This window comes from Hippopotamus amphibius, chromosome 6, assembly GCF_030028045.1.
Source record: "Hippopotamus amphibius kiboko isolate mHipAmp2 chromosome 6, mHipAmp2.hap2, whole genome shotgun sequence".
In the NCBI taxonomy this organism is placed as follows: domain Eukaryota; kingdom Metazoa; phylum Chordata; class Mammalia; order Artiodactyla; family Hippopotamidae; genus Hippopotamus; species Hippopotamus amphibius.
The window spans coordinates 167,411,237-167,434,829 of record NC_080191.1 but is presented as its reverse complement, the minus strand read 5'-3'; the positions used below and the strand labels follow the sequence as shown (position 1 = coordinate 167,434,829).

At 40.8% G+C, this 23,593-nt stretch overlaps 1 protein-coding gene across 1 annotated transcript in view; it reads left to right on the top strand.

Annotated features, from left to right (window-relative positions):
* Nucleotides 1-23,593, top strand: part of ATP13A4 (ATPase 13A4) — a 123,147-nt gene that overhangs the window by 72,324 nt on the left and 27,230 nt on the right. The window contains exons 11-20 of the mRNA XM_057738878.1: nucleotides 597-754; nucleotides 1,354-1,542; nucleotides 4,640-4,701; nucleotides 9,313-9,463; nucleotides 10,920-11,006; nucleotides 11,237-11,390; nucleotides 12,574-12,685; nucleotides 17,329-17,453; nucleotides 22,232-22,395; nucleotides 23,203-23,325. Of these exons, the coding sequence (XP_057594861.1) occupies nucleotides 597-754; nucleotides 1,354-1,542; nucleotides 4,640-4,701; nucleotides 9,313-9,463; nucleotides 10,920-11,006; nucleotides 11,237-11,390; nucleotides 12,574-12,685; nucleotides 17,329-17,453; nucleotides 22,232-22,395; nucleotides 23,203-23,325 (1,325 nt within the window). The remainder of the gene's footprint in view (nucleotides 1-596; nucleotides 755-1,353; nucleotides 1,543-4,639; nucleotides 4,702-9,312; nucleotides 9,464-10,919; nucleotides 11,007-11,236; nucleotides 11,391-12,573; nucleotides 12,686-17,328; nucleotides 17,454-22,231; nucleotides 22,396-23,202; nucleotides 23,326-23,593) is intronic.

Here is a 23,593-nt window from a genome sequence, read left to right as displayed (position 1 = left end):
TGCCCGTCCCTGCTTTGTACGTGAACAGGCTGGGGCCCGTGCGATTCAAGTGACGTTTAAAAAAGTATCACACAGCCAGTCACTGACAGAGCTGGACCTAGAACTTCGGTCTTCTAATTTAGAGAACTAATCCCAAGTTCTTTCCATGCAGGACTAGAAACTGAAAACTTGATGAGAAGTACTAGAAAACGAATCCATCTGTATTTACTAGGCCATTTCATTTCAATTCAAGTGTTTTGTGTGTGTGTGTGTGTGTACACGCGGACATGGGCATCTGCACACTTACGCATCCTTTCCTTAAAATGACGCTATACTTGGAAAAGTTGTGCTCTGCCCCCATGTGGTGCTTTCCTATCCCTGGGATGCATGAAATTAGAAGTATAAAGAGGCAAAGCCAGAGAGGAATAGGCTCTGAAAGAGCTACGATGTATCCATTCCAGCGCTTAGGTATTTTGCCGGTTATCTTTTCATTGCCTTTTGGCTTAAGCACTGTTTAAGTATCTCTAGAGAAAACAAGAGCCGTGTTGAGGATTAGAAGAGCACCAGCAGTAGGATTTGTCATCCTGAGAGTGTGAGGTGTGTGTTTGCTGCTTCAGGATTCAACACTGCAAAAGGGGACCTCGTGAGATCCATTCTCTACCCCAAGCCGATGAATTTTAAGCTCTACAGGGATGCCATCAGGTTCCTCCTGTGCCTCATAGGGACAGCCACCATTGGGATGATCTATACTTTGTGCATCTATGTGCGCAGTGGGGTAAGCTGCTTTTGTTCTTCTGCTGCACACACACATCACTCATCTATGCAGTATTTTACACACTCACATTTATCTTAATCTAAGGCGTGGTCTTCAAACCTGGGAAAACAAAGCCAAAGACTGAAACCTGCTTATATACTCCCAGATCCCCAATACACCAAGTTCCATAATAGCCATCAGATCTAATGGGATAAACACTTTATTTATTGAGATATCAACCTGCCTCTACTTTTGGACTTTCCCTTACACTATTTTTTCATCTTCAATCTGAGAATATGTTTATTCCAATAATGTAGTATTTTATAGCTGTTACATGAGGAATTTAAAATAAAAGCCAGTGTTGGTGAGACCATGGCAAACTGGTACATTGTTCTCCGCTGGTAGCAGTATGAATTGTTCCAAGCTTTTTCATTGCACTTTGGTAAGATACATTGAGAGCCATAAACATGTTCATAGCCTTTAAACCACATTTGGCCCACTCATATCATTTCTAGGAATGTGACCTAAAGAGGTAAACAAAAAGGAGGGAAAAAGTCATATGCACGAAAGTGTTACCGTTGATTTATCTGTAATAGTTAAAAAGGACTTTATCTTCCCAGGAACCTACCAAGGAGGTGGTGAAGAAAGCCCTTGATGTCATCACAATTGCGGTTCCTCCTGCTCTACCTGCTGCTCTGACCACAGGCATTATCTATGCCCAGCGGAGGCTGAAGAAGAGAGGCATCTTTTGCATTAGCCCCCAGAGGATCAATGTATGTGGACAGTTAAACCTTGTCTGCTTTGACAAGGTATGTGTGCTTCATCCTCATCCTCAGTGCCTTTTTTATCATCATTGTATCAGGTACAGGTACTTTACACTCTTGTGAGACAGGAAACACTGGGTACCTGACTTCATTTTATCTCTGGTTGGATGTGTCTCGCAAGGACACATCTCTTGAGCTCTCAGATTCTGGGGTTTAGAGAAAGGAGAATAGGGACTGAATAGGTGAATCTTTTAGGGTCCTTCCAGCTATAATATTCTATGAAACACAATGAATTAACATAGCATTCTGTCCCTCTAGAGACAAAACCCTCACTCAAAGAACAAAATTTAAACCTTTTACTGTGGTTACTCCTGTATCCCTAATGCTAGGTCTATTGCCTGGCATACAGTTAGTGCTCAATAAATATTCATTGAATTAATAAATGAATAAAAAAGGAAGACTTTATTTAGCTGTGTCTTACTATGAGACTTGGTTAAAATAAATTCCCAGTCAATTCCTTATTATGTTTTCCTACCTGCAGTATATTGCTTAAAATAATCCTTGATCCCATACCAATTATTCCCAACCAGCCTCTTATTCTACCTTCTCCTGAATGTACTTTTTTTTTTTTGTCTGTATACAATATGCTGGCATGAAGGTGGGAGCTGTAAGAGGGTAAATGGAAATGAAGGGCTGTTTTGTGCTTGGGTCTTAATTTATAAAGGTGAGCAAGTGACTGCAGGCAGAGGTCAATGCCATTGAAAGAAAAACTTGATGTTACTCAGTTCCCCTAGACAGAAAAGCTTCATGTTACTCACAGTTCCCCTAGACAGAAGAGGCATGTCTCACCAGGCAGGGCTATAGGAGGAATGCTAGATTTTGATCAGGAAGCAAAAGCAGAAGTGAGGGGAGTGCTTCAGTTATCGCCTTTATAGGAGTTTCTGCAGGAAAGGCAAGACAGAGCAGGGTACACAGCTGACTGGCTAGTCTGAATGATTTTGGTGCGCTTTGGGCTATAGGAGTGGTCTCTAGTTGTCAAGTAGCTGGCGCTGGGGTGATTAAGTCAGACTCTTTCCTGGGGAATGTGGCCAGATAGAGAAAGTGTGACTCCTGGCTGGTTAGTTTGCATATCAAAGGCATGCTATTGGCTGAGACCCTGGTTACCTCTAAGAAATGGCGAGCCCCAAGGAGGCAGTCTCTCGATCAGAAAGGTTTCTTAAATTTTTGGTGGTGGGCACACAGTATGGTATATAGAAGTAGAACTATAATGTTGTACACACAAAACTTATATAAAGTTATTTATAACATATAATGCAAACCATTGTTTTCACAATTAAAAATAAATTTAAAAATGAGAATGATTTCTTAACATGTCAAATATCATCATATACAGAAAATTCGAAAAGATATACAACCCAAGGTCACTGTAGGCAGGTGGATGTGGTCAAGGAGTTCGGAGAGCAATGGAGTGTGATTTTGATCAGAGCAGAACATTAGGAATGGGAGAGGATGTTGTACACCTCGAACGTCTGGCTAAGAAATTTTTAGATACTCTTTAGGCAGTAGGGAGCCACCAAAGGTGTTTTTTCTTCTTTCTTATTATTGCCTTCCATATTTTTAATTTACTTTTTATTGTGGTGAAAGACACATAACATAAAATTTACCATTTTAACCATTTTTGTGTGGCTTGAAGTGCATTCACATTGCTGTGCAACCATCTCCACTTTTCATCTCCAGAACTTTTTCCCTTTCCCAAAATGAAACTCCTTACCTATTAAACAGTACAGTGGAGGTTTTTGATAGCAGAGAATTAATGGGATCAGAGCTGTATTTTATAATTACTTGAATATCAGAGAGATCTACCAAGAACAGAAGGTTAACATGGCTCTTGCCACCATTTCAATGTTGTTTTGTGATCAAACTAGCATCATAAGAAAAGATGTTCTATTTCTAGGATCATATGATCCTTGGACTTGGAAAAGGAAACAGGGGTGGGAAAGATCATTGTGATATGAATTTGAATAAAAAATACATAATAATTATGAACAACTATCATCATTTTCAGCTCTTCCTCTATGCCAGATGTTAAACACTTTGTATTATCTCATTTAATCTTTGCAAAACCCATATGGTTATGACCATGTTACAGATAAGGGCTCTGATGTTTAGAGGGAATAAATAATAGGCCCAGGTCACACTGGTGTTTTAAACCAGTCCAAGCTCTTCCTCACTATACTGTACCAAGAGAAATACCAACAAACGCCTTTTTACCAAGTAGACGTCAAATATCAAGCTATAATACGAGGGTGAGTCAAAAATTACCCACAGTCTGGCTGTAGAATTTACAGATGCCTTAATATAACCAGGGTGTGGATAATTTTTGACTCACCCTTGTATATCTTTAGAACAGTGAAAAATTCTACTTCCATTACTTGTTTCTGATGACATACTTTTAACTGCTGCTATAAATGTTGAGACTTACCCATTTTTTAAAAAATTTTATTGAAGTGTAGTTGACTTACAATGTCATGTTTAGTTTTTGCTGTACAGCGAAGTGACAGTTATACACATATATATATTCTTTTTCGGAATCTTTTCCATTACGGTTTATCACAGGGTATTGAATATAGTTCCCTGTGCTACACAGTAAGACCTTGTTTTTATCCATCCTATATATAATAGTTTGTATCTGCTAATCCCAAACTCCCAATCCATCCCTCCCTCACCACCATCCCCACCCCCCAATTTGTCAACCACAAGTGTGTTCTCTATATCTGTGGAGACACCCATTTTCTAGCTCTTAGAGCAAGCTTACCAAGGACTCTCCCATCCATTCAGTCTTCCACTAAATTCTCAAAACAAGCCTCTGAAATATATAAGGCGAATACCGTTTTCCTCCCTTTATCGCTGAGAACACTGAAGTTCAAAGAGATTAAGCACCAGCTTGTCACACAACGGGTATGAGTTCATCGCAGCTTCCACCCAGGACTCCAGATACCCACCTTATTGTGTCCTTCCTTGAAGTGAGATCTTGATCGTGTGTTTGTGACATATATTTTCCTGTGAAAACATAGCTGATGTATCAGTGTCGCTCTGGGGCTGCTGCATCTTCAGAGTAAACCGAGTGTTTGTTTCTGTTTAGACAGGCACCTTAACAAGGGATGGCTTGGATCTCTGGGGAGTCGTGCCCTGTGACAGCAGCAGGTGAGTACTTGAGACTAAATGCAATGTCATTTCTCTTTTCCCAGAACTCTGTAGTTTTTCCCTGAATACTAATAATGGAAAGATTTTGGCACTGGCTTTGGTGAACAGTGGTTGCCAGAGTATCCTCCTTTAATTTCTCTTCTTGATGCTTCCAGAGCTCACTAGAACATGCACACGTTCTCCACCCCAGTCCCAGCCCTGGGACACTCACAGAACCCAGGAGATGAAGGGCAAGCTCAGACACTGCATTTAAACCTTTGCAAAAATGTGATCTGCTGTCAGCATATCAGTTAGGGGCCAGTGTGTGCCATTTGGACAATAGCAAGACACTGTCCTTCAAGGAGGTAACACTCCTTGTACAGACTGAAGCCTTTCCATGTGCTGGGAGGAATACTGCCCTGGAATCACAGCTGTACTCCATTTTCCTTGGTATTCTAGCTCTGGCAGCACTACTTTCTGACTGCTGGAAATTCCTTTTTTCTGGCCAGAAAGGACTCAGTTTTGGCAATGTACAGCTCAAGGTGGTAAAGATCTGGACGTCCCTCTCCTGGGGCTCTCTCGTTTGAGTTTGCTTCTCTGCCTGCTTTTCCCCCACTACAACTTCCAGCCTGATCAGAACACAAACATTTGACAAATTCAGGTTTTGAGAGTTTGTTTGTTTGTTTTTAATTGAGGTATAGTTGATTTCAGGTTGTTTTTTAAATTAATTTTTTTAAAAATTAGAGTATACTTGATTTACAGTGTTGTGTTAGTTTCTGCTGTACAGCAAAGCGAGTCAGTTATACATACACATTTATCCACTTTTTTTTAGATTCTTTTCCCATATAGGTCCCTACAGAGTATTGAGTAGAGTTCCCTGTGCTATTCAGTAGGTCCTTATTAGTTATCTATTCTATAGATAGAAGTGTGTATATGTTAATCCCAATCTCCCAATTTATCCCACCCCCACTTTCCCTCTGGCAACCACAAGTTTGTTTTCTGTATTTGTGACTCAACTTCTGTTTTGTAAAGAAGTTCATTTGTACCATTTCTTTAGATTCCACATGTAAGTGATACTATATGATATTTGTCTCTCTGTCTGACTTACTTCACTCAGGATGACAATCTCTAGGCCTGTCCATGTTGCTGCACATGGCATTACTTCATTCTTTTTTATGGCTGAGCAATATTCCATTGTATATATGTGTCACATCTTCTTTATCTATTCCTCTATCAATGGACATTCAGGTTGCTTCCATGTCCTGGCTATTGTAAATAGTGCTGCGATGAGCATTGAGGTGCATATATCTTTTTGAATTATGGTTTTTCTCCCAATATGTGCCCAAGAATGGGATTGCTGGATTATATGGTAGCCTATTTTTAGTTTTTTTAAGGAATCTCCATACTGTTCTTCATAGTGGCTGTACCAGTTTACGTTCCCACCAACAGGGTAGGAGGGTGTTTTCTCTACACCCTCTCCAGCATTTATTGTTTGTAGATTGTTTGATGATGGCCATTCTAACCGGTGTGAAGTGATACCTCATTGTAGTTTTGATTTGCATTTCTCTAGTAACTGGTGATGTTGAGCATCTTTTCATGTACCGCTTGGTCACCTGTATGTTGTCTTTGGAGAAATGTCTATTTGGATCTTCTGCCTATTTTTTGGTTGGGTTGTTTGCTTTTTTAATATTGAGCTGTATGAGCTTAGGTTTTTTTTTTTTAATGAAAATATATCCCTCTCATACTTGCAACCTAAATCATAAAGCATCTTGTATTTAAAAGGTACATCGTGATTCTTCTGCATTATGCAAATGATATATGATTTTTCCATAAAATATTTTAATTATATATGTTTAATACATTTTCATATTAATATACTATTTATAAACAAGTCCATTTCCTGGGTTTAAAAATCAGTCCTGGTGCTTCTAACCATTTTAGTCTACCGAAGAAGCCGATTATAACAGTAACTTTGTAAAGTTCTTTTCATTTTCTCTCGAAGATAGATTGGGATATATACCCAGTCTTCTTGTTCACCAGTATTTTCCTGTTTAAGCTTCTATAAAAAGTATATGCATTTATTCAAATACGTGAGCATTCAGAGAGCAGTCTTTTTCTTACTTATATTTGTGTCACTAATGCAATACAGCACTATTGCAGGCACACACAGTAGATGGACAATAAATGCTTGCTTATTTAAAATGAACTTAATATGTTCCATCTCCTGAATGCTCTTCTCCTTATTAATTGACGCCACCTTATTCACAAAACTTTTAAAACTTTCTGTTTCTAGAAGTGACTTGTCAAATTTAAGTAAAAACAATTGATGTACTACTTAGATTATTGATAAATTAATTCAACCCGTCACTCTCCTTCCCCCTCTGCCACCCTTTCTTCCTTCAAAAAGGTCAAAGTTGTCTCCAAATGACTAAAAGAACAATCAAAAAATTTTAATTGATAAATTTAATTAATAGAATAAGAGGAAATAGATTCAACTCTAAGAAATCAGCACTTGACATAGAAGCTGTTAAATATCTTATTTAAAATATTTACAAGCTCATCTCTAATAATTCTTATCTTTTCCAAAGAGGGCTTGCCTAATGTGCCAGGTACTTCAAAATTATTGGAAGTCTACCTGAGCTACCTGGTCTTGATAAGTCATAAACACTCAAATAAAAGTTCAGGGACAGGAATGACAGAGACTTCTATTTATTAGTTGTGCAAACCACAGTCTGGCCCAATCCTCAGAAACTCAGAACTATGTATTCAGAATTACATACAGAAGACAGTTTGTGTGCCATCTTAGAAATAAGATTAGGGGCTTTCCTGGTGGCGCAGTGGTTGAGAATCTGCCTGCCAATGCAGGGGACACAGGTTCGATCCCTGCTCCAGGAAGTTCCCACATGCCGCGGAGCAACTAAGCCCATGCGCCACAACTGTTGAGCCCATGTGCTGCAATTACTGAAGCCCACCACATGTCTAGAGCCCGTGCTCCGCAACAAGAGAAGCCACAGTAATGAGGAGTCCACGCACCACAACGAAGAGTAGCCTCCACTCACCGCAACTAAAAAGAAAGCCCGCGCACAGCAAAAAAGAGACTCAACACAGCCAATAAAATAAATAAATACATAAATTTATAAAAAAAAATATAGAAATAAGATTATTTTTTCCTGATCTGTGTTTGCTTTACAGTGTGAGCTTGAGAGTCTGGTTAATCACGATGGTGATTGCTTCTTTTTAGATGTTTACTAAAATACCAGGGACACATTGGAACCACTGAGATAACTTGATCTTTCAGTATATAACGCTGTGATCAACAGGGTCAGTATCAGTCAAGAGACTTTTGAACTCTTAAGGAAGCTTGAATGAGGAAGTCAAGAATAAATACGGCTGAATTATGTTAACATTCTGGTGTGCTCTCAAGAACAAAAGTCTGGAGCAACCGAAGGCAATGCAATGTCTATACCGTGAGAAATGATAGTCTGATCCTGGAGACCATGTTTTAAGACAAACTATGATAAATAGAGAAAAATACAAACTCTTCCAGGGAAGAGTAACTAGGAAGGTCAGAGGTCTGGAAACTGCACATTGGAGACACAGCTAGAGGTTCCTGTGTAATCCCTGAGGAAGGGAGTATAAAATGGGGTGCAGCCAAGCTGGCCCACAAATCTGAAAGAAGTTGACATGTGGAGGAGGAAGAGCAAGTAGATTCTGACTGGCTCCAAGAAGCAGATTCGGCCTCAATCAAGGAAAGCGCCTTCTGCCACTCAGGGTCCTCCAAATAGGATGGCCTGCCTTGTGAACCACTTACTGTGCTACACATGTAAGAAGGAACTGACTGATAAGGTCCAGGGGACATCCTTTAGTAGGCCCAAGGCCAAACTTGACTTCAACTCTGAATTAGTGAAAGAAACCTGCATATGATGTTTGAGTTGTATCTCGGTAAGTTTTAGATGAGGCCACTTTCTGTAAGAAGCGATGATGATGGCTGCGATATAGACCCTGTATGCTGGGGTGGAAGAGGAGAATGCAGTGTCATTTTTAAAAATGTTTTTTTAAGTTCATTTCTTTACCTTTATGGTCTTTCAGATTTCCAGTAACCAACTCATTCATTTATTTACTCATATATTTGTTGACTGTCTACTGTGGACAAAACATCAGATATGTTAGAGAGAGAGATATGGAAGAGACAGCCCTGCCCTGAAGGATAGATCGAAGGAGATACACAGCCCTGCCCTGGAGGATAGATCGAAGGAGATATATCCACAAGTAGCTGTAGGATGAGCTAGCCTGTTCTGTCTCACAGCATAAGAGACAAAATGGTCTGGAAGCTTAGGTGGGAAGGTGATACTTCCAGCTCTTTCTATACCACTGTATTTAAATCAGTGGCAGAGAGAGGGTAAGGAAAAGAGGGAAGAAAGAGCTTAAAAGAAGCTCAGCATCTTTCTTATACTCATTGAACTTATGTAAAGACGATGGCTGAATGAAGCACTATTCATTTGGGGAGATTAGAGGGTGAATATGTAATGTAACAAAGCATATTAACTATTTTTTTTAAAAAGACAGTCACCTCTAGAAGCTCCATTCTGCCTGGAGGAATAGGACTAAAGCCCTTTCCCTTTTCTCCCTTAGCTTCCAGGAAGTCCACAGATTTGCCTCGGGCAGGACGTTGCCATGGGGCCCACTGTACGCGGCCATGGCCAGCTGCCACTCTCTGATCCTTCTCGATGGGACCATCCAGGGAGACCCACTGGACCTTAAAATGTTTGAAGCCACTACCTGGGTAAGCGTCTGTTCTGCAAAGATTTTAAGAAGCTCCTTCGATGCCAGGTCAACAAGGTATTTCCATACTAGGGTTATTGTGAGGATTGAATGGAACGATACATTAACAAATCCCTGGAAATGTGCCTGGGACATATTACAAGCTCAATAGTATTAGTATAATTATTATACAATTATTTTCTAACTCTTTCCAACTGTCATATGAGCCATGTCTGGTTTCAAAGTTTTCTAGAACATGGGGATTAGGAAATATCACTGTCCCCAGTGCTTAGGATAATTCCTGGTTACCAGAAGTTTTATTCCTGCTACTTTAGCGTAAATTTCGTCTCTTAGACTAGACAATAAAAAGGAAAGCTATGAGAGCCTTTGCTGAGACTCTGAAGTAGATCTCAGAGCCAATGGCCATGTCGAGGACGAGGAAGCCGGCTCTCCCGGTTCTAGTCTTGACTCTTTTCTGACTGACCCCTCAACCTCGTGAGGTCATATCTCCTGTTGGGGCTTTCCATGACTTTAAAATGTCGGGATTGAATTAGACCAGCAGTGTACACAGAAAAGAAAACAAAAAAGCTGGGATCTTTTCTTAAAAGAAAACTTTATTTTAAAGCACCCTACACAAAACAAATCGTTGGAATTACTCTGGTTGAGGTAGAAGATGGGGAGGAAAGGTACAGCTTAGGAAGCACATGTCCCCACTTACTTAGCCGTAAGCCCACCTCCACCCCTTGTAGCCTGGTTCAGCTCCAGGCCCCTGTGATACAGGAGCTCCACTGCAGGAGACAATTTTTAGGGTTCTTTTCGGTGCTAATACAGCATGGTTCTGTAGCAGTCTGATGTAACTTTCTCTCTCCTTCCTGGGTTACTGTTTCTGTATCTTTAAGTAGGGATCATAATTTCCTCTCTGAGATTTTTTTCCTGCCACTCAATGAGATGATTGTAAAGCACTTTGGCATCTTTGGGTAAAAGGTTCCTTTGATTATAATTTACGGTCATTATTATAGCAATTACTGAGTGTTTACTGAACACTAACTAACCATGTACCTCACAGTCCCTGCCCTGCCATCCGCTGGGGACCATCAATCCAAATTAGGCAGAGAGGGAAGAGCAGGAGCAGCCGTGAACCAGGAGAAGAAAGACAGTAAAGTGCTGGCTATTCACACTCAGTGTTTTCAAGGGAAGCCCTTCAGAAGCGGAGAATGAGCCTTTATACAGCACTTTCCAGCAGAGAAAGCAGGAGAAATTGCATGAATAATTCAGAAGTGTCTGCCCTTCGAGTTCCACAGAATTTCCGACGCGTTATTTTTGTGTGTGGCGAATTAAGTCTGGTCCACCTCCGTGTGGCTGAGGGAGGAGAATACATTGAGCCGGTCCGAGGATTTTCTCAAGGGGAGGGTTTGAGCGCAGTATTAGTGGATGAACAAGAAAGACATCTCTACAGTGAGATATCCTGTTTGAAATAGGAGATGGCCGTTTCCAGGGACGATTTCCAAATCAAGGGAGAGCCGGCTCGTGCCATGGTTGTTAAGCCCTGCAAAACAGCCAGCCAGGTGAGTTTTGCCTGCTCTCTACCCCCACAATATCCGACACAAAAAGACAGTCCTGTCAGGCCCACGGTTTTGCAAGCTCAGAGGTGTGTCTTCTTTGAACTCCACATGTGAGAATTGGTGAGACCTTTTTTCCCTTATTTGCTACACTAAGGACTAGGGGAGGAGTCATTCATTCCCAACAGCTGGAAGCTGTGTGGCATGTCCCTCTGCTTTCCCCACCCCTCAACCAGGTCCCGGTGGAAGGAATTGCAATCCTGCATCAGTTCCCCTTCTCATCAGCGCTGCAGAGGATGACAGTCATCGTCCAAGAAATGGGGGGCGACCGGCTGGCGTTCATGAAAGGCGCGCCAGAGCGGGTGGCCAGCTTTTGCCAGCCTGAGACAGGTAAGTGGACAGATTCATATTACAATGGGCAAATCTGTATTTGCAACCCACACATGTCCCCTCAGCACTTCATCGATGAATCCAGTTGCCTCCTGGTCATCACCCATTGGGTGACTCATTGGCATCCCAAACTCAGTACCGAAATCAAGCTTATCTTTCTCACTTTCTATATTTGCCATCTTAGTGAAGGAAAGTACGACTCCTCCATCCCAGTTTGGGATGCTTCCTTGATTCCTCCCTCTCCCTCCATGGCTCTGTTCTGTCAATTGCTAACCCGTGGCCCTGTCACTCCATCAGCTCCGGCCTTCATCGTCCCTCCACTGGATCACTTCAACAGCTGGTGAACTGGTTCCCTTCCCCCCAGTGTCCCCTTCTCTAATTCAGCCTTCACCCTATGACCAGATTGGTTTCTCCGTTACATAGCATACTTATGTTGTCACATTCCTGCTTTCATCCTTTGGTTGCTTCACATACTCCAGGATCATCTCTTTTAGGATCATATTTAAGGCCTTCATGATCTGCTGACTCCTATCAAATGTCCCAGAGTTTCCTTACCACTCCTATCTTCACATCACATGCTGCCCCTGAGCTGAACTGTCAAGGTTTGCTGTCTCACGGCCCCATGCCTGAGCACAGGATACTCCCTCAGCCAAAATGCTCTTTCCCTTCACCATCTGATAGATGCACCAAGGGCTTCCATAACGTGCTGCAGTTGCCTGGATCACAGCAAGGATCTGATTCGATTGTATTGTTAGTCTACGGGCTGTTTCCCTACTAGACAAAGATCCTCAGGGCGGCGATTGCAGTGCGATCTCTGCATAGCTAATGCCTGACCCGTAGTGCCTCTCAATAAATATTTAATGGTTAAAGTGGAGAAAAAATAATCATACACTTTTCCCATTCTTCTTCCTCTTCTTCCTCTGTTTTTTCTTCTTCTGCTTCTGCTTGTTTTGTTTTGTTTTTGTTTTTGTTTTTGAATGCTTCCTTTTCATTTCTGCTTCACTGGATCCCAAGAGGTCAACCATGACAATGTGCTGATATTTAAGGTTCCCCCTGACTTGATTGTGTACCTTTTTAGAGGTGTGTTTTCTTGGGCAAGAGTTGGATCTGTTTGTAAAGAATTTCTCTGCCAGTACCAACTGAGTTCACATTGCATACTAATCTTGTATTGTTTGCTGAACAGTACCAACTAGCTTTGTTAGTGAACTTCAGATATACACGACACAGGGCTTCCGGGTCATAGGACTGGCCTACAAAAAGCTGCAAATGGAACATCACACCACTGCTTTGATGAGGTAAGTGGGGTGGGGAGAATTTTGATAAAGCAGAATGCTTTCATGGGAAGATGCACCAGACTGGGCAGTGGACTCAGCAACACAGCTTACTGAATTTGTGTGCATGAAATGTCTCTGAACTTAGCAAATAGGGACATAGTTATCCCTGCCCTGACTAAATCACAAAGCTGATGTGAGCACTGACTAGGAGAATTGATGAGAAATAGCTGTATAAATTGTAAAATATGATGTAATTTTACAGCTTTGTGAAAACAGATATATGAATATAACCCATGTTTCAGAGAGCTTGAAATTGTAGTCATGCCCCCATTTTGAACCAAATATAAGCTTGATTTTAAATTATTTTTGGTATTTAATTAATTAATTAGCTATTTTTGGATTTTATTATTTTTATTTTTTATCACAGTGAATTTGTTGAAAGTTAGAAAACATAATACTTGTCTGAAAAAAATCTTCACAAAAAATACACAGCTTAATGAAACAAATAAATATAGCTTGGACTCAACATATAAGTAGGTACTGTTTGTAGAAAAACAAGAAAACCTTTGCAGAGACCCTTCTAAAGAGAGTTTTGCTATGTAGAGGTCAAAATAAGGATGCTTAAAAGCTACAGTAGACTGCAGTGATTAGTAATTCAAATGTATTTGTTGCTTTATTTTCCACCTTTTCCAGGCTCTGGTGTTTCTTTCATTTTCAGTGTCGTGTCCAATACTCTATGTAAGCCACTATTGGTAACACTGCTATGGAGATAATCAAGGCTTATTTTGTTATTTAGGATTTTAAATTTGGGAGGTCTAATATATTTGTTTTCAACCTTGCCAGATTCGGCACTATCTTACTGTAACCATATTTATGTATCACTTCCTTTAATACAAGAAAATAAAATTCATGTGTAACATGGTCTGCACATACTCCCTGTAAAAAAGAAATATAATGCCCTCCTATATAGTAAAAATAAAAGCAAAAATTACAATGCATTACAAAAAGTAATAGTTTAATAAATACTCAGCTGATTCCATTAAAACAAAATGAAGCAATACGTTGCTTACACCATATGTAGAATCACTGGGGATGTAACAGCCAGGAATACAGACTGATACAGGTGTGTTGTACATCAAAGTCTCAAATACCACCAGCAGTCTTACTGTCAGCAAGGTGACTCTGTGAAATGGCTAAGAATTCTTGGTAAAAATGACTAAAATAGAACACCCTCCTCTCAATGTATGTGGTAGTTACATTCCTGGAAAACTCAACCGAATATTAAAATTGTGTAAAAAATACTTTGTGTTTATATGTAAAACAGAGCTAGGGGAAGTATAAATTTTATTTTTGCTTATTATAATATAGTGGTATTATATAAACTATAACAATATAGTAGACTATATAGTATAATAGTAGTGTAAAATAAACTTTATAATCCTGTACTGACTTGGGAAAATATAAACAATTTTTTAGTGCCCATGAATGTCCTATAAAATATTCAAAAGGCGTGTGGGTTGCAGGGTCACATTTTGCATGTCCAAAAAATTTCCACAATGTCCTCTAGGGGCAGTATCGCCACTGCCAAGAATCACTGATGTGTCCCAACCCTGTCTCTTTGTGAATGGTGGGTGAGGCCCAGAGGGGGAAGTGGGTCATCCAGAGTCATTAATGTTCGATCCCTGGACTTTTTGGCCCAGGGAGAGTGGTCCAGCTTACTGTGACCCTTCAAACTTTGGCTATTACAGTTCTGGATGTTTGTTGTAATTTAATCAACCAGAGAGCTAAAAGTGAACTTTGAGATTGGATCTCACCTTTTAAAGAAGAGGGAACTTGGCTCTGGCATGTGGCAGAATTGGGAATGGAACTTTGTTTCCTGAGAGCCTGTTGGCACATATACATCAAGATTCTGGCTACTGTGCTGCTGCTTCTGATTATTATAATAAAATACTTGCAGATCAAGTTTCATACTCATGACCTTGGGGCTTGTGCATGTAACAAAGCACGCAGGTGGAGGTACACGGACAGTGGGGAAAGGTGAGGGCTGTGACACACAGGAGAGTACGTGGCCCACCGTGTTGAAATTCCAACTTTTCAAAATCTGTTAAGGTCTTTACCCAAGTTCACTGGTAGGATCTGATCTTAGGTCATCCATCTGCCCGTCCTGTGTTAAAGCCGCATCACCACTACCTCTACCTCTAGCTAAGTCAATTTATCTAGCCTTTCTAATCCATGATTAGAGCAGAACACTCTTTCTGGGAGGGGTGCGTGTGCGTGCATGTGAGTGTTTACTCAGGGTGCTTCCAGCACTAATATAATTTCTTTGGTGGTTCTTGGCTCGCTTTGTGCATATTTCTTCTTTTAAAAATCACATGGATTCTAAGACCATGAAAGTGTAATCACAGGAGTGACCGTGCTGCTTTGTGTTACACTCCTCATTCTTCACTATTTTCAGGTGCTTCAGAAGGAGGTATCAGGTCTGTGCAGGAAACAGGAAAAGAGAGCCTGCTGTTCAAAGTTACAGAGCGTGAGCCCCTTCAGGGGACTACGTCTTCTCTTTATCTTCCGGCTCAGACTGAATGAAAAGAAGAATCATGTCATGTTAGAGCTAGAAGAGGCTCTGCAGATCCATTAGTTTCACCATCTGCTTTTACAGAAGTAGAGATAAATTGCCAGGCAAAGAAAATGGTTTGCCCATAGTTACACAGCAAGGTGGTCTCAGAGCTGGGATTAGAATGCTGGTCTCCTGATTACTGTGCATTGAATCCTACGAAGTGCGTGTACCAAAGTGAGTTGCAGACTTTGTCAGATGCTTGACCCTGCAGCCATTTTCTTGGCCCGACCTGGTGCCTTGTGGTTGGACCGTGTCAGTTGTGTCTTAAAATATCTAAAACCTGATGCCTGTGTACGAAGACCGCTAGAAAGATTAGAGGACCTCAGTCAGGCATCAACTGTTATCCTTCAAAGAGCAGCTCAGATATCACCTCTTTTAGGAAGGCTTCTCCAATCGCTCTACCCAGAAATGATGACACCTTCCTCTGTGACACCATAGGACTCTTATTTATACATGATCATCGTGTTTTTCCCAGCCTTCCATGTAACTAAAGTGCTCAGGTCTAACCCTGTCCCCTTCCAGTTGAATGTCAGACCTCAGGAGCCAGGAGCTACTATAGTCCCTGCATATTCTCTTCCCCTTTCCTGAGCCCTGTTCCTTGCACTTATTTAGGTGTTCACTAAATGGTCATTAATCTGACAGACTGGCTGACTTAAGTTCCTGTGAGACCCCTCTGGCAGTAGAATTTCTGGAAGAGGAAATGAATTTTCCTAAGTCGCCTGGCAAAAAATGGTTACACCAGGCAGTAGAGCATTTCAACTGGCAAATATTTACTGAGCACCTCCTCTGTGCTGGGCACCACGGGGATGTTGTTGAACTTGTCATTGACCCAGGCAAGGTTGCCCTTAAGGAGCTGAGACAGAGAGACAGATCAGATAGCGAAGAATGATAATATATGGACAAATAAAATACAAGCTCCAGTGAAGTAGAAGTACTATGTTGAGAGAGGAATTATTTCTACCTGGGGAAGTCTTTATGGGGAGGTGCATGTGAGCTCAGTCTCAAAATATAGGAAGGGTTTCAATGGCAGATCAGGGGAACTTATAACCTTTTCTAGGAGATAAGTATCTTACATCAGCCTAGAGCAAATATTTAGAGGTGGTTGTATATAGAGCTAGAGGTTGGGGTGAATGAAGAATTTCATGATAGATGAAGCTGGAAAGATCATCTGGAATCAGATTTTGGGGAGATTTAAACGCCAGGTTCAGAAGAATAGGAAGTGCTATCTTTCTGAGCCAGCTCTGAGGTAAGTCATTCAAGCTTTGTCTACTTCCTGCCACTCCAGTGGAGGTGTTAGCAGTGTCCTGGGAAGTGCCCCTAATTCTAGGTCAGGACCCTGGCTGAAGTGAGGCCCAGCCTGGAAACACACACAGCAAGCAAAGCAGGTTGGCTTTTCTACGTTCATCTACATTTTGGCCAGAATTGGGTGGTGCTGGTGCCTCGCTTTTGTATCTGCTAGAGGTCTCTGGATCCCAGATAAATGAATCATGGAAGAATCTTTGAAACCCCAACCCCAAGTGTACTCCCCTGCACTTGGTCCTGTGGAATGTCCTGGAAATATCCTTGTGACGGGCGGGCAGGCGGGAGCTTTTTTTGGTGATTATGGCCTCATACCTCCTGGGACTAAAATAGTATTGACGCTAGCTTTGGTTTTAGAGAAACTGGTATTTTATTTCATTATTCCTGTACCTCACTTCTTTTTCATGATGTTTTGCACCAGTTCTCTCTGGTGGTTGCTGATGGGTGATGTGATGGAAATCACCACAGCAGATGGAAGACAACTGTGTGGTCATTTAATTCATTCTCTGCAAAGATTAAAGCAAATCTTGCGCTTAACAAGCATCTTCTCTCCCTCTTGATTCTGTCAAAGAAAATGCCTCTGTAACCTGTCTTCTTTCCGCATGGTGCATGCACACATTCAGTGCCTCAGGAATGGTGCGTGAATGAGTGAGTGGGGACCACTGAGAGGAAGATAGCTTTGATTTTGCTTTGCTTCCTGTATGAAAGACAGTCGTGTGTGATTTCTGTGCAATCATCTGTATTATTCCAGGGACCAGGTAGAATCAGACCTGATATTTCTGGGACTGCTGATCTTGGAAAATGGACTGAAGGAAGAGACAAAACCTGTCCTGGAAGAGCTCATCTCAGCCCGGATAAGGACCGTGATGATCACAGGTATAGAACAAAGCGTGTGTGAAAACAGGAAGAATTTGATATGGAAATAAACAGAGATTCACTCATTTAGTGAATCTTGTTGACTTGCTACTGTGGGCCAGACACTGTTCTAGATGCTGGACGTGGGTCACAAAAAAGGCAAAGTTATTACTCTGAGCTTCCTTTCATGTGGGTTAAAATAGGAAACCAATCATTCAACCGAATAAACAGCTACCAATAAGTGTTAAGAGGTACGCAAAACAGGTGATGTGGTAAAGTGTGTCTGACTGGCTACTTTAGATGAGGTGTCCTTTCTGAGAGGGGACGTGTGAAGTAACACCTGAATAAGAAGACATGAGCCACGCAGAGATGTTGATTTTTATTGTTAAACGTGCGGTGAAGAAGAATGCTTAGTCAGCGTGGCCTATAAACTACACTGAAGGCCCATCAGTGAAATCTATGATTCTGGAGATTAAAAAGTGCTGCCCCTCTACCCCTGCTCCCAAACTCCCAATCACAACAAGAGAGCAGTGAGAAAGGAATGTGCAAGAGAAATGTGTGAAATTTCTTAGTGAATGCTTCTGAGTGGAGAGTCAATGATTTCCTAATGCCTTCGTGTGGTTTGAGGGTGTGTTGCCTTCCCTTTCTCTGCTTTCAAAGACAGATGCATTTAACTCTGTGAATTCTGGCATCAAGATACAGTCTTGCCACACCAGTGCACTCTCTTCCCACCCCACTGCCCTTGAACCCAATTCAATGTTGGAAACTTGAGAATACATTTACCTCCCCTTCAAAGCGTCTTCATCCTTCTCCACCACTCCCCCGCCCCAATCCAAGAGACTGGATCACTTTTACCCTCTTCCTTCTTAGCTGCTCAATCCAATTTCTAGGTGTTGCTGAATTACTTTACTACGTTTTAGAATTCCCGTTACATTATGGCCCTTCTGTTTCACAATTTTTATTTAGCACTTACTTTATGCATTCCCAGAATCTATCCTTAACCATTTAGATTTATGTAGAAATAAGAGCTCATCACTCACAACCCTCCCTCTTCACTTCTTCTTTCATATTGAAATTTCTGTTCTGCTTCTTTCTTTGCTTGGTTGTAATTTTTCTGAAGAATTGTCCTTGGATAGGGTGGAAGGGTGATATGTTCTCTGGTCTCTTATATACCCTGAAATATATCTTTCTCTGCTCTGACAGGTGAATGATGTCTTGCCTGGGTATAGAATGTTTGGCTTAGAGTCCTTTAAAAAAAATTTATTGGAGTATTTACAATTATTAGTTTCAGGTGTACAGCAAAGTGAATCAGTTATACATATACATATATCCTATATCCACTGTTTTTTAGGTTCTTTTCCCATATAGGTCATTACAGAGTATTGAATAGAGTTCCCTGTGCTATACAGTAGATGCTTATTAGTTATCTGTTTTATATAGAGAGTCCTTTTTAATTAATGGTCTGTAGGTTTCATTCTTTTGTCTTCGGGTTTTTGGTATAGCATATCACAAGGCCAAGGCCAGGCCACTGTAGGTAACGTGTTCTTTTTACATATAATCCTTTTTCTTTAACTTTGAAGTTTAGAAATGTCTTTTTTCATTAATTTAGTCCAGAATATTGTGAGCCCTTTTAATCTGTCTTCTTCTCAGGAAAATTTCTTCTATTGTTAATTAGGGCTTTTGTTCTCTCTCTTTCCTTTTTCCCTTCTGGAATTTTCATTATTCACATGACAGGCTTCTTGGATCTGTCTTCTCAGTCTCTTGTCTTTTTTCTTCTAACTCTCATGTTTAAAACATTTTTATATAATTTTTAAAGGTTATATTCGATTTACAGTTACTACAAAATATTGGCTATATCCCCTGTGTTGTACAATACATCCTTGTGGCCTACCTTTTTTTTTTTTTTATCTTTATTGGAGTATAATTGCTTTATAGTATTGTGTTAGTTTCTGCTGTACAACAAAGTGAATCAGCTGTATGTACACATATATCCCCATATCCTCTCCCTCTTGAGCCTCCCTCCCAACCTTCTTATCCGACCCCTTTAGGTCTTCACAAAGCATCAAGCTGATCTCCCTGTGCTCTGCAGCAGCTTCCCGCTAGCCATCTACTTTACATTTGGCAGAGTGTGTATGTCACTGCTACTCTCTCACTATGTCCCAGCTTCCCCACCCCCACCCCCGGGGTCCTCAAGTCCATTCTCTGCATCTGCATCTCTATTCCTGCCCTGTGTGACCTATTTTATACATGCTCATATTTTTTATAATTTTGCTTTGCACTTTAAAGTTGTTTATTTTTTGGCACCCAATTTTTCCAAACTGCAAACTGAGTTATCAAAAATGACAATGATTTCCTTTAAATCACCTTTTGAATTGTGAGGTTGTTATGTTTTGGGGTAGGAGTGACTTTAGAAAACCCTTTTTTCCCTGTGCTCCATTTGAGTTTCCTCAGTGCTCTCAGTATTTTTAATGAAGGTGTCTTCTGTCTCCAGCAGTTAGCCTGCTTTACCAGTCGTGTTCTTGTTGTCCTGCCTGATCTTTCCTTATCTAGCTTCTGGAATTTCTCAAGCAAGTTGTTATCCTTTTTTTTTGTCAGGTGGTTGAGGCTCGGGCCTGGGCTGCATGTCCTAAACAACAGACCTCTCACAGGTGGTAGGTGGCAAAAGGGTCTGTGTTGCAAAGCAGATGGCTGTTGTTGCCCTGCTGAGGCATGTGGGAGAGCCTCTCACTCTCAGGGCTCCTGTACTCTTCTGATCTCAGGCTAGAGCATCCCCACCCCCCTACCCCATGCCGTTAGCGCCTTTGAGGATTCTCAAAGTATTTTGGTAGAAACCTGGGAGAAACCATGTTAGGGTTAGCCAACCAGTTGTTACATTGTTTATTTTCAGTGATTGCTGGAGGAATCACCATATCTGTACCTACCATTTCAAGAAGCCTTATCATCATAAACATCCCCTACTTTCTCTCCTCTGTTGTAGTTCTCGTGTGGGACACAAACTGAAACCCCACCAGACCATGTTAGAGATTTTAATTTCAAGTCAAGAGTTGAAGAACATAAGTGAAGAAATATGGACTTTGTAGTTATCCAGCTCTTTATTATTTCTGTTCCTAAATGTTCATGTCATGTTGCAAGTTTCCCTCTGGTATCATTTCCTTTCAGCCTAAAGAACTTCCTTTAGAATTTCTTTTTGAGCATAGCTGCTGGCAACAAATTATCTTAGTTTTCCTTATCTAAGAATGTCTTTATTTCTCCTTCATTCCTGAGAATATTTTCATTAGCTACAGGAGTCCGAGTTGACAATTTTTTCCTTTTAGCACTTTAAAGATGTTCCACCTGTCATCTTGCCTTCACGGTTTTTGATGAGAAATCTGTGATAATTTGAATTATTGTTTGCTTATATGTAATTTATTGTTTTCCTTAGGTGCTCCTAAGATATTTGCTTTATCTTTGTTTTTTTACCGCTTGATTATGTGTCTGGGTATGGTTTTCACTGAGTTTATCATGTTTGAGATGCACTGAGCTTCTTGAACCTGTAAATTTAAATCTTTTACCATTTTGGGGAAGTTTTCTGCTATTATTTCTTCAAAATTTTTTTTCCTGTTCCAGTCTCTTTCTCCTCTCCTTCTTGGGCTCTAGTGACATGCATGTGAGTTCTTTTGATATTCTTCAATCTTTGTTCTTTGCTTTTTCAATTGAGAACTACTAGCTTGTCCTTTATTTCAAGAGTGTTAACCTTTACCACATGGAGGAGGATTATAACAGCTGCTTTAAAAGCATTGTCTGAGAATTCCGACATCTGGGTCATCTTGGGACAGGAAACTATTGATTGTTTTTTCTTGCGAATTGGCCAGACTTTGCAGATTTTCATATGCTGAGTACCCTGAACATTTTGAATATCATGCTGGAATACTTTGGTTCTTGTTAAAATCCTCTAAAGAATGTTGAGGTTTTTGTTTTAGCAAGTAAAACTCTGGACCATGGGAGGTGATTAATATCATAGTTCAGTTTTTGAAGCTTTTGCTGTCCTCCTTTGGGTTTGCTTTGTAGATGCACAGCTCTGGGTTGAGCTTGGTGCTTACCTAGTTCACACACTGAATTAATCTCCTTGTCTAGCTCTCTTCTTTCCAGGATTTCCCTCACATCTCTTCAGCCCTCCAGTGCCTCCTTCTTGGTTCCTTTGATCAGAGAGACTAGGTTTTTCTTGGCGTTTTAGCTATCCGCACAGCTGTGGGACTGGGGCTCACACTTTGGTCAAATTTATGTGAGCGGAAAGAGAAAAAACGCTGAGAACCTCTCCATCTTGTAGATTATTTCTTCAAATTTCCCTTTCACATTCTGCCATTTGTATTTACTTTTCAAAGTCCTTGGGTAGGTTTTTTTATTGGTATTTCTTCCAGAGTTTTTCATTGTAATCACTGGGAGAAATAGATTCTAGTGGGCTTACTCCATATTAGCTGGAAGTGGAACCGTTGGATACTGCATTACACCAGTAGAGTTTTGCTAAACATTTACCAAACTGTTGACCAATAACAGAAATATATTTGAATTTTGCCTTTTTAATTTTGCTTCCCACTCCCTGGCAAAAATATGCTAGTAGTTCATGAGATAACCTGATGAAAAGCAGCGATAATGAGAAAGGGATCATGGAATCATGGAAGGTCAGGGCTGAGAGAGACCTTAGAGATTATTTCTTCTCATACCAAAAATAAGGTCTGAACTCCTTACCCTAGTTTCCCAGGCTTTCATGAATTGGTTCTGTCTCTTTGATCTCATCTTGGGATACTCTTCCTTTCTCCTAGGTGACAATCTCCAGACCGCAATAACAGTGGCCAGAAAGTCTGGGATGGTTTCTGAAAGCCAAAAAGTCATTCTCATTGAAGCAAATGAAACTACTGGGTCCTCATCAGCATCTATATCTTGGAAGTTAGTAGAAGAGAAGAAACACATTGCATACGGGAACCAGGTATACCTAAAAGCAGACCTTCTGCCACATTATCTAACTCGTCACACAGTGTTGGCTGCTGAGCAGCTTTGACTGGCAGAGGTGTAGAGGTGACCTAGGGTCAACATACTACTCCAAATGTCTAACGTGTATACAGTTCAAAGAACTCAATTATATCAGTTTCTCATACCCTTCCTACTGAGCTTTAAGGTATGGTGCTTTCCTGGGTGCTGGAAATAATCCATCCTCTTAAACTTAAAAAAGTCTTTAGAAAGAATATAGTAAGCAGGACTGCAGATCTAATTTTCCATTTTTTCCTTTGCTTGCCAGCCATCCCACTGGGTTCAAAGGGGATTTAGTCTCTAGGAGAGACGCTGCTGTGTGCATTGGAAAATCAGACTATGTCTTCAGAGTGGGAAAGAAAAGTTTTATTCGTTTATTGCCAATCTTGTCAGTGCCCCATCTCTATTGCGTCCTTGTGAAACAATATTAATTCTGTAAGAAAAAAAAGGAAAGTTCTCACTTCAGGGAGAGAAGCTGCAATGCTTTTGTATTTTACACTTGAAATGTGTGAAATGTGCTTTTGTCTGGGACTCACCGAGATCAAATCAGGATGAGGACAGGACACAGGTAAGTGTTATCTTCCTGTTCACTAAGGCTGTTGATGTGCAAAGATTGATCCAGCAAAGAGAAAGTGCTTCTCTGAGGAATCAGGGCTGGAGTATGACTTAAAAAGAGATCCCAGACCATCATGGTTGCCTTCGCTCAGATATGCTTGTGGTCCTAACCACTTTATCAAGTCTAAAATAACTGTGTCTTGCTTTGCAGGACACTTACATTAACATCAGGGAAGAAGTCTCTCATAATAGCAGAGAAGAAAGTTACCATTTTGCCCTAAGTGGGAAATCCTTCCAGGTTGTAAGTCAACATTTCAGCAGCCTACTGCCGAAGGTAGGTTCTAAGAGGGTACCAATCTCCTGGTAAAGATGCTAACAATGTCACAGAGCATGGTCGTAAGTAATTTCCAGCCTCTAACTAGGTTAGATATACCTCTTGAATGTATCACAAGGGAAGCAGATAGTTTTGCAGAGGTCACTATTGTTTCATTTCCTGCTAGTTTGAAAATAAGTGAATTTGATCAGCCAATTACCCATCATCTACAGAATTAAAGTATTAGTGACTTCTTAAGTGATAAGATTGCTTTGGGGTAGCTGTCAAC